This window comes from Botrytis sinoallii, assembly GCF_014898435.1.
Source record: "Botrytis sinoallii strain Bc 23 chromosome Unknown BSIN_017, whole genome shotgun sequence".
Classification (NCBI taxonomy): Eukaryota; Fungi; Ascomycota; class Leotiomycetes; order Helotiales; family Sclerotiniaceae; genus Botrytis; species Botrytis sinoallii.
In genome coordinates, this window is record NW_024066044.1 from 129,911 (window position 1) to 142,245 (window position 12,335).

General features: G+C 41.0%; 4 protein-coding genes across 4 annotated transcripts; 3 read left to right on the top strand and 1 right to left on the bottom strand.

Moving 5' to 3' along the window:
- Nucleotides 1–1,277: 1,277 nt before the first annotated feature.
- On the bottom strand, nt 1,278–2,596 carry EAF02_008766 (uncharacterized protein; the record flags this gene model as incomplete). Its single annotated transcript, XM_038904814.1, has 3 exons — nt 1,278–2,048; nt 2,106–2,204; nt 2,402–2,596. The coding sequence occupies 3 exons, from the start codon at nt 2,594–2,596 to the stop codon at nt 1,278–1,280; spliced, it is 1,065 nt and encodes a 354-aa protein (XP_038755224.1).
- An 863-nt stretch (nt 2,597–3,459) lies between these two features.
- On the top strand, nt 3,460–4,658 carry EAF02_008767 (uncharacterized protein; the record flags this gene model as incomplete). Its single annotated transcript, XM_038904815.1, has 4 exons — nt 3,460–3,738; nt 3,801–4,173; nt 4,224–4,567; nt 4,632–4,658. The coding sequence occupies 4 exons, from the start codon at nt 3,460–3,462 to the stop codon at nt 4,656–4,658; spliced, it is 1,023 nt and encodes a 340-aa protein (XP_038755225.1).
- A 2,660-nt stretch (nt 4,659–7,318) lies between these two features.
- On the top strand, nt 7,319–7,654 carry EAF02_008768 (uncharacterized protein; the record flags this gene model as incomplete). Its single annotated transcript, XM_038904816.1, has 1 exon — nt 7,319–7,654. The coding sequence occupies one exon, from the start codon at nt 7,319–7,321 to the stop codon at nt 7,652–7,654; it is 336 nt and encodes a 111-aa protein (XP_038755226.1).
- A 1,255-nt stretch (nt 7,655–8,909) lies between these two features.
- Nucleotides 8,910–9,942, top strand: EAF02_008769 (uncharacterized protein; the record flags this gene model as incomplete). The annotated part of the gene is made up of 3 exons (XM_038904817.1): nt 8,910–9,071; nt 9,125–9,661; nt 9,715–9,942. The coding sequence occupies 3 exons, from the start codon at nt 8,910–8,912 to the stop codon at nt 9,940–9,942; spliced, it is 927 nt and encodes a 308-aa protein (XP_038755227.1).
- Between the last annotated feature and the right edge of the window lie 2,393 nt (nt 9,943–12,335).

Here is a 12,335-nt window from a genome sequence, read left to right on the forward strand (position 1 = left end):
CAAAGATGCAGAAGGGGGAGAGGGGCCCAGAGTCATATTTTCAAGAGATACTAGAAAAGCCGATATGGATGCTCATGGTTTTTCAAAGTTTTTTCTCAGATATATTAGGTAGGTTTACATCTGCGGTCTTTTTCATTTGTCGGATTTTTTCCGTGTGCTGAGTGATGGGTTTGTTGGATTTATGATATGGGGTATAAGATAAGATATGATGTGACATTCATACTTGTTCTTTTATTGAACTACATATTGATTTTCCCATCCATTTGCGTGTTGATGAATCTGTCTTCGGTATCCATATCAGAGAATTTGATGGGTTGGAGAATAATCGGTATCTGGGTAGATTCGGGTAGTAGTGAAGAGTTGATTTTGACGTGATGTTTCGTGACTGGATGAGAGATAGGAGGGAGATAGTGTGGAACTGGGGGCTCTGGAGGTGGTTGGTGGATGGTTGGTGGATAGGTGGATAGGTGTAGGAGGATTATATGTCATGCTTTCCCTGTGACAGTAAAGTTAATATCTAGGTATAAAAAGAATTTCAATATAAATCCCTAAATAATTTTCTTACAGGGTTTTCAGCAATAAGCGAGACATTCTTCTAGAGAATTCCAAAGACTATTTTCAGATAATATGATTACGTCAAAATGTATGTGGTTTTTTTGGAGATATAACGAGTTAGAGAAACATGCATGAAGTGACTTTCTCACAGGTTTTGAAAAATTGGTCAGAATATTGTATGTTGATAGAGTGAGTTGATTGCATTGTAGATATTGATAATTGGGGCGTTCTTTCTAACCGAACGAGTAATATTCTTGTATTCTATATAGTGGAGTCTGTCAATGTAAAAGAGTAGAAGATGGTAGAGTCATAAAGTAATCTTTCGCATATACCACAGAGAAGTCACTGAGACGTAGCGCCTCCGGCAGAGGAGAGGAGGGGAAGGCTCTACATAGCGTTTCACGAGACGTACTAGAAGGTGGGTGGAAACTAACTGTCCTTTCTAAACTACACAATAAAGACATAAATACTAGCTACAAAAAAGGGTCATGTGACCAGCACTAAGTTTCGCTCACATCAATTCATTTGCAATATCTTAGATATATTCTTAAAGGAAAGATTCTCTATTCTATGATTACATCTTAGGAAGTATTTGACTATTCTAAAATCCTATATTTCTTGATCCCAATCAAGAGTTGCAACATGCTATGTGCGCTTAAGATCCGTACAGATTGACTTTGGTCGACGATCAAAAGTTCTAAATTCCCACTGAATGCTCTACCCTACCAATCTATTTCCTCCAAGTCCCAAGGAAACTCATCATCTTCTATTTCAGTACATAGATATGTGTTTTCAAAGATCCCATGTCCTGAATGCTCATATGTACAGCCTAAAGCATGATGATTTTTTTTGAGTAGAGATAATATAAGTTCACCTAGCTCCCCTCCTCCCGTGAAAAGATCTTGTAATGAAGGCTCATCAGAAATAGCTTCGTACATACAAATAGTTGCGCCGATTGATCCTTTCGAGTGATTGCATTCAACAATTTTGTTAAGATCAATGGTTTTTTCACAAATAGCCCAAAGCAGTGCACCTTGAGTCTTGGCAAGAAGCTCATACAAGACACTAAGCTTGGCTTGCACCAATTTATACAACTCTTGGTCTTCTTTGATAATATCCTTCTCAGGATCTGGGAGAGAATCCCACTTCCCGACTGTATAGATCAAACATTCTCTGAAAAGCACTCCGTGGCGAAGTTTGCGGGCCAAAACAAGCAAGGATACGCAATCATCGTGACATTCGCAGGCTCTGGAAAAGTATGAGGTACCAATGGCATCAAACATGCTGCTCTTGAACAAAGCTTCAGTCAAGGTTGCCGAGACGACTGGTAGGGCGCAATAGTAATCGGCCAAGCGCGTGGGTCTTTTGAGCTCATCTGCGGTCTTAATTCTATATTTTTTTGAATTAATAGCACAAAGGAGTCTTCGAAGAACTTCAATTTCTTCCTCGGGTTCATTGACAAGAGTCAGCTGTTGATCTGTTATCTCTGGCGACTATAGTTCGAGAGTTAGCACTAAGTGTTTGTGGAGGAGAGTTTGCGGGAGACTTACATCTGAGACTGGCATCAAAGCCCAGCTTCCATCTTCGTCAATGACAGAGCGATAGTCGTATTTAAATAGAGCACAAGGGGGTGCAGGTTGTTTGTCAGCCTAGAATATTGGAGTTAGTGATTGTCAATCATAGGAAACTTTGGCATGAAATGATGAATCCAAGCTCATCATCTTGTCAGTGGGTTTGCTCGCGGTGTCTAATTATGTTGGACACGAAAATTGTTTGGGTTGGGATGAAACAAGTACCTAGAACTAGGTATTCAGGAGGAATCATAAAGGAAGTCTGTAAAACTCACTGAATCAAGAAACGTGCGAAAATAATTGGAGTGATGTTTGAGACCGGAAGAATGCAAATGGAATTCTTGTCTGAACACCGTGAATCGTGTATCAGCCTTGACACCACGCGCAAGGAAAATGATGGGCGATGGAAGTTCTCGTTGCGCAGGTGTTAGATCCTCACTGTGCTTTCTTTTTCCGTTTTGTTGTGCCATTGTAATGATCGATTTTCCGTGTTGATTTATCGTTGAGAGTAAGAGAACTGCCGGGTTCAAGTATTTGGAAGAGACTAGCGAAGGCATTTTGAGATTCCAAGATGATGGCATGAAAGCTGCTGGGTAGGTTTATATAGTAAAATAAGAAGAACTAAATGGCTTGAATGACCGTAGTCGAATACGGCCAATGAATTTGGTCAATTTGTCTGGACTACGGTATGCTGCTCAAACACTATTACACACATTGAGAACCGCGATGGCTAGTGTCTACCCGAATGTTTCTATCAGTAGTTCGTCACGTGGATTTGAGTTTCAAACCACACGCTCTAACTCACTTTGTTGAGACTATAATCTATAGTTTTCATACACATACCCATGCGTGTATACACTTTTCAGTTCATTCATGACTAGTCTTGACTGATCAAATTTGAGGAATCTAGTTCGCCGCTCTCAACTCTCTGCACCTCTTAATTTTCACATCGCTAGCTTGCGAGATTACTATTGAACCTTCAGATAATGAATATTCACTAACAAAATTTACACGCATTTACCTACTATTGATATCACATACCAAGTGAATACTACGGTAGGTTATTGGCGTCAAATAAGCAACTTCTAGCATCTTAAATAGCCTTCATCTCACCAGGGTTGAGGATCAAGTTTACCACTCCTTCAAGCGAAGATTAACAACAAAGCTAGTTCTTATCGTCCAACATACACGAGAGTTTCCTTTACTTTACATTCTTGAGCGCCATAAAGACCATCTATCCATCTCAACCACAATCACACACTTTTCCGCAACCATATAATAATACGTCTACCACTCTTATTTAAAATAATACGCCACTTACCTGAAACTCACAATGTCTCTGGGTCCTTTCGAGAAGATACTTCGGGGATCCGAAGAAGATCGCGGAAATCTTATTATCTTCACATCTCCAGACCATAAAACTGATGTTCGTCTGATGGTTTTCAAACAAGAGTTTCATGTGCACTCTCATATCTTGAAGAAAGGATCAAATTACTTCCGCAAATTTCTCGATTCGCCTGATAAGCAGAATATACCCATATCAGACTCGGATCTATTCCGATACGATTACAACACAGTTGTTGATGAAGATGGCACTTGGGGTTTGGTGACTGTTGCCAAGTTCTTAAACCTCTTTGTTTGCTTGGAGACAATTTGACTAATATACTGACATAGGCTCCGTTGTTAACTGAAGAAATGGTCTCCCGAGCAGAGCATATAGGAGAAATTGAGGGCTTTCGACAGCTCCATTGCGCCATGTATTCAAGCCCCTATACCATCAGGGATATTGAAGAACTATCAACACTTACTCGCATTGCAGACTTCTACTGCGCTCTCCCGATAATTTCGGCCACCCTCACCAGCGCGTTTATTGATAGCCCTATATTTTCAAAACGACAAGTTGAAGAGCCAATTGCCTGCACAAAGGATCAGCTAGCGGAGGACTGTGACTCTATGATATTCATCGCGCAGAAGCTTAGAAATTCAGTTCTATTCCGCGAGTGTCTAATTCACATTGTAGCCAATTGGAAGGATACGAAAATCTCAAGTTTCATCGTACTCGAAATGATGAAACTATCCGTTGTTTAATCGAATCAGAGCTCTCTCAACTTTATGAATTGACCATCAGGTCGCAACATGCGCTTTGGGTCGCGGCCATAGTGACACAACTTTCGCCAGGTGTACCTGAACTAACAAAAGTACTGGCAGACGCTGAGAAAGACCATACCTCTTTTGAACGTGAATCAAAAAAGGCAGTTACATTCTGGAAAAACTTAAGCGCAAAATTGGCTCAAGTGGGCGGCGCTGCATGTTTTCTTCAGTCTAAACTGGAGCCGTTGTTGGCCAACAATCTTGTATTGGACCGTACCAGTGACGGACCTGGCGAAGGCTGTTATAAGCATTGCTTTCTCTGCACCGAGATCGCCGACAATGAATTACCTGTAAGTACATGCCTTCATTTTACGCTGCCTGTACTTGAACGAAACTAACATGATGTGCTTACAGTGGGATACCACGGCTGTTGACTGGTAAATGATGGATATGCAAGCCATGAGAAGAACGCGCAGGTAGAATGAATGTGGGAAGTCTAAAAGCAAGCTAGGGGCAAGGTTTTGATCTGGGGATTTATTGCAAACTGGAGTCTGGGATATTTCAATGACAGATTTTTCTATCTTTCGTGAGGGTGCAAGATGTTAAATGATAACCTCGAGTATAGGGAATTGTTTCTGCAAACTACAGGATGCTATTTCTTATGAAAGATTAATTGCATTCACAGTCACCTGCTTGCTCAATATCCCAGTCGAGACATCATGCAGAGTATTTTTACTCTTATGAGCCATGTGACTAGACATGAATTGGCTAATTATGTCCCAATAATGTTGATCTGCAAATCCCAAAAAGTCATCGCAAGCTTATTGGTCCTAAGTTAAAAGCTAATACCTAAGGAATATTCCCCTACTACCACCACATGCTACAGCTCTCCATGCTAAATCACCACCACTTGATGAGCACCCAACGCGTGAGACTCAAGATTAGAACACAGCACAGAACATAGAATATAGGACATTGAACATATAACACGTACATGTGAATTTCACCACTGAAGTGAAAAAGAGATCCTCGAAAGGTGTGGAAGATCATAGGGAACTCTTGAAATATTGTAGTATGGCTTCTGATGTACGAGAATCTGTTTATGTCCTTGTATAGACATGCAACAAACCGAGGACTATTTCCAATCAAAGTTATAAACAACTGTGCGAACGAAGCATGTCTATCTATTAAGAGAATCGATAGCTTTCTGCTAGCTTCTCAAGATCTACACACCATACTTCGAGACCAGGAAACGCATTGTCCGTCCAGAACCTTGAACAGACATGCAACAATTGAATTCAATTTTCAATTTACATTAAACCTTCCAAGAAGATCGAGGGCTCTCTGACCAACACCCACTAGCGCCAACCTAATTTCTCATCGAAGAGCTAAACTCCATTTCCAGTACTTACTTAACACGCGTATAGTTTCTCTCTCCCAAAAGCACCGACACAAATCCCTGTCCAGATATGCAACAAAAGAGAACATCTGCATACGATTTTCCTTCTCATCCTGGACTGCATGCGGGGTTGGCAGGGATGCAGATCATCTATGACTTAGGTGGTCGGTTACTAGCAACTAGCTTCTTTTAAGCTTTCCAAGGTTTGGGCAACGTGCTAAGATCACCCCGGACAGGCTGGGCACTGGACTACTAGGTAGTCTGTGATAATGATATCTCGTACCCCACCCTGGCGAGATATGCAACAAATGAACTTGATGACGAATGGGGAAGATGTTGGTGGTGAGGTGGAGTGATTCCCCGCATTTGTTCGGGATCTGACCTATGGATAAACGATTCTGGTGCGGAGTTCTGATACACTTGTGTTTGTCACCGGTAAAGATTTGCAGTGTTGCGTTGGATTGAGATCCAGTTAGCTTGATTTTGTTATCCGCAGAATGTAGCGATTGCTTTCGATTGAAATTCAAGTATCAATCGAGACTTTTGATTTTGCCGCGGAAAATAAGTTTGGAGTGAGCTGTGGTGGATGGGAATGAATGTCAAAAGTATTAGCCCTCATCTATTAAAGGCTGTTTAAAAAAAGCTTGAGTTGTACACTCTGAAACTCTTGAATGAGCAATTGAGAGCTGCTGACCATTATCCGTCCTCGTCATCACTTTTTTTTTTTGCATACCTAGATGTCTGCGATGCCTTTTCCTGAATTATAATTGGACGCTCTTGAGAATATAATTCCGGTACTCTTAACCCGCCTATCGCAATTGATCGTTGATTAAGGTGGGTAGTCAGGCTTTTGTTATTGGATTATGGTCTTGATTGAATGGGTGAATATCAAAGAACATCGAGCTGGAGCTTAGTGATTACCTAGTGTGTTATCATTCCATCTGTACAATTTTATCTCGCTCGCCTTCATCACTATGTCTTACCCCTCATTTCTCGCTAAATAATTCCGCATGCTTGCCACTAACAATCTCTCGAAAGCAATGAAACAAAGAGTACTGAGATACTCGAGTAGGATGAGCCTTTCGCGACACGGGAGTTCTTTTATTTAATGCACAGCCATTTACACACAAAACTAAGATTGCTTTTATCATGATTACATGATAGGTCCAAAACAATGTTCAGACCTGAAGATTTGAGTTTCGCCGGATGGCAAGCCCCAAGGCTGACTCCCGGGTAGATCTGGCCAATCAAATATCCGAAAATGATCGTAGAAAAACGCAATACTGGTATTTCCAATCCATTTGAGGTCCCCAACGATAGGAGCTACCGAGGCCCAAGTATTATCTTCTGTAAGCGCTTGCCCCAGAGGTTTATCCACGTCCAAAGACATGTTCTCGGGTCCATTCACTGGCTTCCTACTCACAGCCACAATAGAACTTGTTGGAAGCAGAAGAAAACACTTTAAAAAGGGGTATCTCAGTTCGCCTTCGTCCCATTTCAAAGCCCCCTCAACTCAAAATTAAGCATAAAATCTCCCCCAATCTTCATATCTCACTTGCTTCTACTGATGCCTTCCCTTATATACATTGCCGTGCTCTTCGGTCTTTCGAATCTCGTTTCTTCCATTCCCACATGTACAGATTGTGAAAAATGGACGACACGCTCGGATATTACCCCAGCGTACTTCATTACTGATTTCAACATGGCATGTGAAAAAGGAATTTTTCTCGATTGTACTAGTGAAGCGCCATACTCTATGACCATAAACTATACACCTCCTGATGCCAGCAAAGAAGAGCAAGGTCCAGCGGTATATGATGCGTCGTGCTCTGGATTGACTGGCCTTACGACGGATTACTTGGCATGCGATGCTCCATATAGCTGGGTAACAACTGCGGTTGGGGATGGTGGACATGTGAAGGTAAGGATGGAATTCAAGGCGAATGGACATAGTTGGGATGGGAAAGGATCGTATTCCATAAGTGGAGTTGAAGATAGTTTCTTGATAATGCCGGATTTGTCGAGGGACTGGATTTAACTTTAGCGATGTATTTTGAAAAAGACTTCTTCGGTGGTTGAGACAACCTTTGGAAGTGGAGGAGTTTTGGGAACTATGTTATTCAGAAGAATTGGCTTTGATGCACTTAGAATTGACATGCTCAAGTTTCATGTAGTATATTCGAACTTTGTTCTACGCAGGACGGGACTTCTTCAAGGACATTTTACAATTCTAAGTCCGTGAAGGGATACCTTGTACGTGAACCAAACTTCTTTCTTCAAACTTCATTCGAGAGATAAGAATCAGTCGAGATGACCAGTTCATCTGAATATGTAATCGAATATCTCGTTCTAGCTGGGATCTCGTTCTGTCCTGGTTGGTGATCATATTCGTTCCGCCAATTAATGTTATATCTGACACAGACTGAGGCACCTGGGTAGGTATATGGAGAACGAACTCCCATAAAAGTGATATGTCTGGCCAAAGCGACTCCAACCACCCCAAAAGCTCTCACATCATGGAAAGACCTTCGGAGTATATATCTTAAACATGAGCCAAAAAGGCGGCCGCTCCTACGATGCTTGTTTGCAGATTTTGGGCGCCTAGGATTTTGTTAGCTCTACCATCTAGCCCACAGTAAAATATACTTGCAAATTCAAGTAACCTTTGCCTCCGATTGAGTTGACATTCGCACCTCGAGGAAGTCTGAAACAAAAAATTCAAGGGAAGATGCCTTAACTACGAGCGACAAGGGACTCGAACCCTCAACCTCAGACTGGAAAGCTTCCTAATAATAGGAGGTCCACACGCTACCATTGCGCCAATCACCCAATATTGCTATACAGAGCGGTTTGAATTTTAATAAATGAATCCAACAATTTGAAGAGTGACATGTTACATATCTCGACAAATCCCATAATCACGTGCAATAGCCCTAGCTTACCTACGATTTGGCGTGCCATGTGAATTGCAAATGATTGGTCGATCTATCACCCCACGTTGATAATCCAGATTATGGTATTGGGTTGGCATCTATCTTTCTTACCACTCGGGGTACAACTTTTTTATATACCCAGGCGATTACATCGAGGCTAGATATCTATTTTATATTTCATCCATACCTTCTCGTCACTCTTTTTCTGAGTTGTAACTGAATCTGCTTCTTTGTATCATTTACAGAAACTGTCAGTCGGCATCCGGTAAACCTTTGCGGCACCATTTTCAGATTTCGGAATCGAAACACTATATATCCTTCCTTTATTCAAGACCTACACAATATACATACCTGCTCATCATGGCGTTCTCAATGCATAGCCATTCTGGGCAATTTTGTCCTGGCCACGCAAAAGATACATTAGAACAAGTGATTCAAACGGCCATTTCCCGGGGCATGCAAACCTTTGCATTAACAGAGCACATGCCCCGAAACTCAAATTCTGATTTGTATCTTGAGGAAGTACTTATTCATACTCCCTTTCAATTTCACCCGCAACAATCTAACGAATCTAGGTCGAAGCCGGTGATGATATATCTCTATTCGTGCCCAGACACGAAGCCTATCTCGTTGAAGCAACTCGTCTCCGCGAAAAATATAAGAATGAACTCAATATTCTTATAGGCTTTGAAGGAGAATGGATTCGATCGGATTATGGACCTTTGATCAAAGATCTTGCTTCGAATCCTCTCATTGATTTCTTCATTGGTTCGATACATCACGTGAATGAAATTCCTATTGATTACGACGCTGCATTCTATACCAAAGCGATTGAGAAATCAGGAGGCTCGGAGGAGAAATTATATGAGGACTATTTTGAGCAGCAGTATGAAATGTTACAGACCTTGAAACCGAAGGTGGTGGGCCATTTCGACTTGATTCGACTATTGGGTGAGAAGCCAGATAGAGATTTAACTGAGTGGAAGGGAGTTTGGGATATGATCTTGAGAAATTTGTTGGAGGTGGTGAAGTATGGAGGGTTGTTGGAAATTAATACTAGTGCGCTGAGAAAAGGATTGAAAGAGCCATATCCGGGAAGACAGATCTGTGAGGTATGTATTAAACGTGTGGTGATATGATAGAGGAAATTCTGACAGCACCATAGGCATACATACGATTTGGTGGCAAGTTCACGATGTCTGATGACAGTCATGGTATTGGGCATGTAGGAACAAATTTTGTTAACGCGATGGAGTATATAGAATCTCTCGGGGTTGAAGAGCTTTATACGTTCGAGCGAACTACTCTAGTTGGATCAAATGGAATCAATCGAACTTTGAGTTTGAAGAGCGTACCTTTATCAAGTGTGAAGGAAACTTTCATCCCTGGTTGATATATAGTCAGGCAATTATATATGATTCAAGCCACGTTAGTATGGCGCATGTTCTCAGGTAAAATGTCATTATGTGAGCGCGATACCTAGGACATTGAGAATCCATAACGAAGAAGGGTACCATGGCATAAGAGGTGACCAATGAGGTGGAAATTTAGATGGTTGTCCCTGAATCTAAACACATTTTCACTACATAACAATGATATCAAAAGTTGATTTTGCAGGTATGATATATATCTAGTTATAGGCTCCTCCAGGCTTGAAGCGCTGTAGCAGATATGCAACAAAAGAATTTCAAGAGGCGGAACAAGCTCAACTGATTGGCTGGCTAGTGCGGAATGAATAAATTGAAAGTGAATGCAAGGGAGAAACAAAGAGTTCTAGGTGATGCTCATTTTACCGAACAAGTTTTATACCTACGTATAACTCGATTCGTCTCATTTGCTTCATATACATATAGCTACAATTAGGTACCTTGTGTTCTTTCCGTTGAAGTTCCTCGGGCATTTGATACTGGGAACTAGGAGCGGAGAGCTAAAAGCTCTCTTTTCTACAGCTCATGGCTGAAGCTTAAATTCGGATTTTGGTCAAGAAATAGCTACGAATGACATCTCGTCTTCAGCATCTTTTCTGGCATCTATTTATTCTATTGTTGTCATTTAATTTTACCATCCAGTCAGGTGAGTAGGGGCTACCAGACGACAGATCGGTATACAGGAACGACTGCCACAGGCTTCTATGACTTCTGCCGACAGTGGTACGTTGTAGATTAATTTGTAACTCAGCATTGTCTTATTATTTCATCACCACAATCATTTTTTGTTGTCATTGAACTCAAGTGAGCGTAGCTTTTTCTCCTATCTTTTGTTAGAATTCAGTTTACACTTGAGTATAACGCACAAGTTGACCCTCCAGTATTCCATCAGTTTTCCACCCTACGACCACGGTTATTGAACTCGCATCTTTTGCTGCAGAATTTGTTCACATAACAGTTGCGCTTTTAAGTCACTTGTGTGGGTAAAAGCTACTCTTCAGTCCGCTGGGTTGATCAGACTTCCCGACTAATCTTTTGAATGAAGAACCTACAGTATTCGCAGGTGACAGAAGTGTATACAATTAGTGAATTTCCCAGGGAAGCCGTCGTGGTGCACGTATATATATCTGCTTAAGCAATCGCATTTTATTCATTCCCCAAGAAACAGACATCGACAGATTAAGGGATGCGATGGGAATCTTCTCCCTGAGACACACGTCGAGTTACTTGCAAGTTCTTTCAGACTGATGTTTTTCTGTGAAAACTTCAGCTTTTGACCATACTTCGGCCATAGATACCATGGTGATCATTCTTAATTCTTCACTGTCGGGTTTGTAAATGTGCTTACAAAGTGGCTCTCGTCATCGTTCTTTCTACTCGCTGTCTCTGATTTTGCGGATCTGGGCCTACAAGATTGTTCTTATTCTATCTCACCATACATATCTTGATCTTGACTATGAATCTACTCATCTAAGGAAAAACTCTATCGATGAAAATACTACTGAAGACTGCTCCGGATTTCACACTCAAAGTCCTTGATTTCGCCTCACTTCCACTTTCTGAAGCAATTTCTAGGCTATGTGTCTAACTAGTGAATGTTTTTCTATTCCTTAGATAATCCAACTCTATGTATAATCTAAAAAAAAAACAAGATTCACACGCATTAAATTCGTCTGATAATTCACAACTATTTCGTGTCTCACTACCAGAACTCCTTTGGTGAAGGGTAATCAAACATCAGATTCCTGATACGGTAGTGATACCTTGAATGCTCTAACTGCAATTCTATCCGCAGAATGCCAAACTACACTACTTCCAAAATCTGTATCTTTTCTACGTCATTTAATATTTCTAAGACCCGCTCGTTAGATGGTCTCACGATTCCTAGGTACAAAACTACAGAATACTGTTCTTTGAAGACGTATACTAGAACCGCAAGACTCAAACGAAACCGTTCGGTAGTTATTTCCCATCATCTTGAGAAGCAAAATAAATATATTGATATATACAAAGAACAGTTCGCTCAACCGAAATTATCCCAAATTTCTTCTACTTTCGAATTTCTCGAAAATGACTTTTCATTACTATCAATACTATACTGCTTCAGATATAATCTTCGTATATCCTGTCTCCTTATCATTGCTAGAAATCACCATTATCGCTATCGCCAATTCCTCACCAACCCAAATACCAACATTTCTTAGATTTTGTTCTGTCATTTCACCCTATTTCCTCATGCCAAAACTCCATCTTGTAAACGACAAGACGCTCTTCTCCTCTTCTTACCACCTGCACCGCGGTGCGAAATTTGTGTTTTGCCATTCCATGCCCTTTGACCCTCGTTATAAATCTAGTTTTA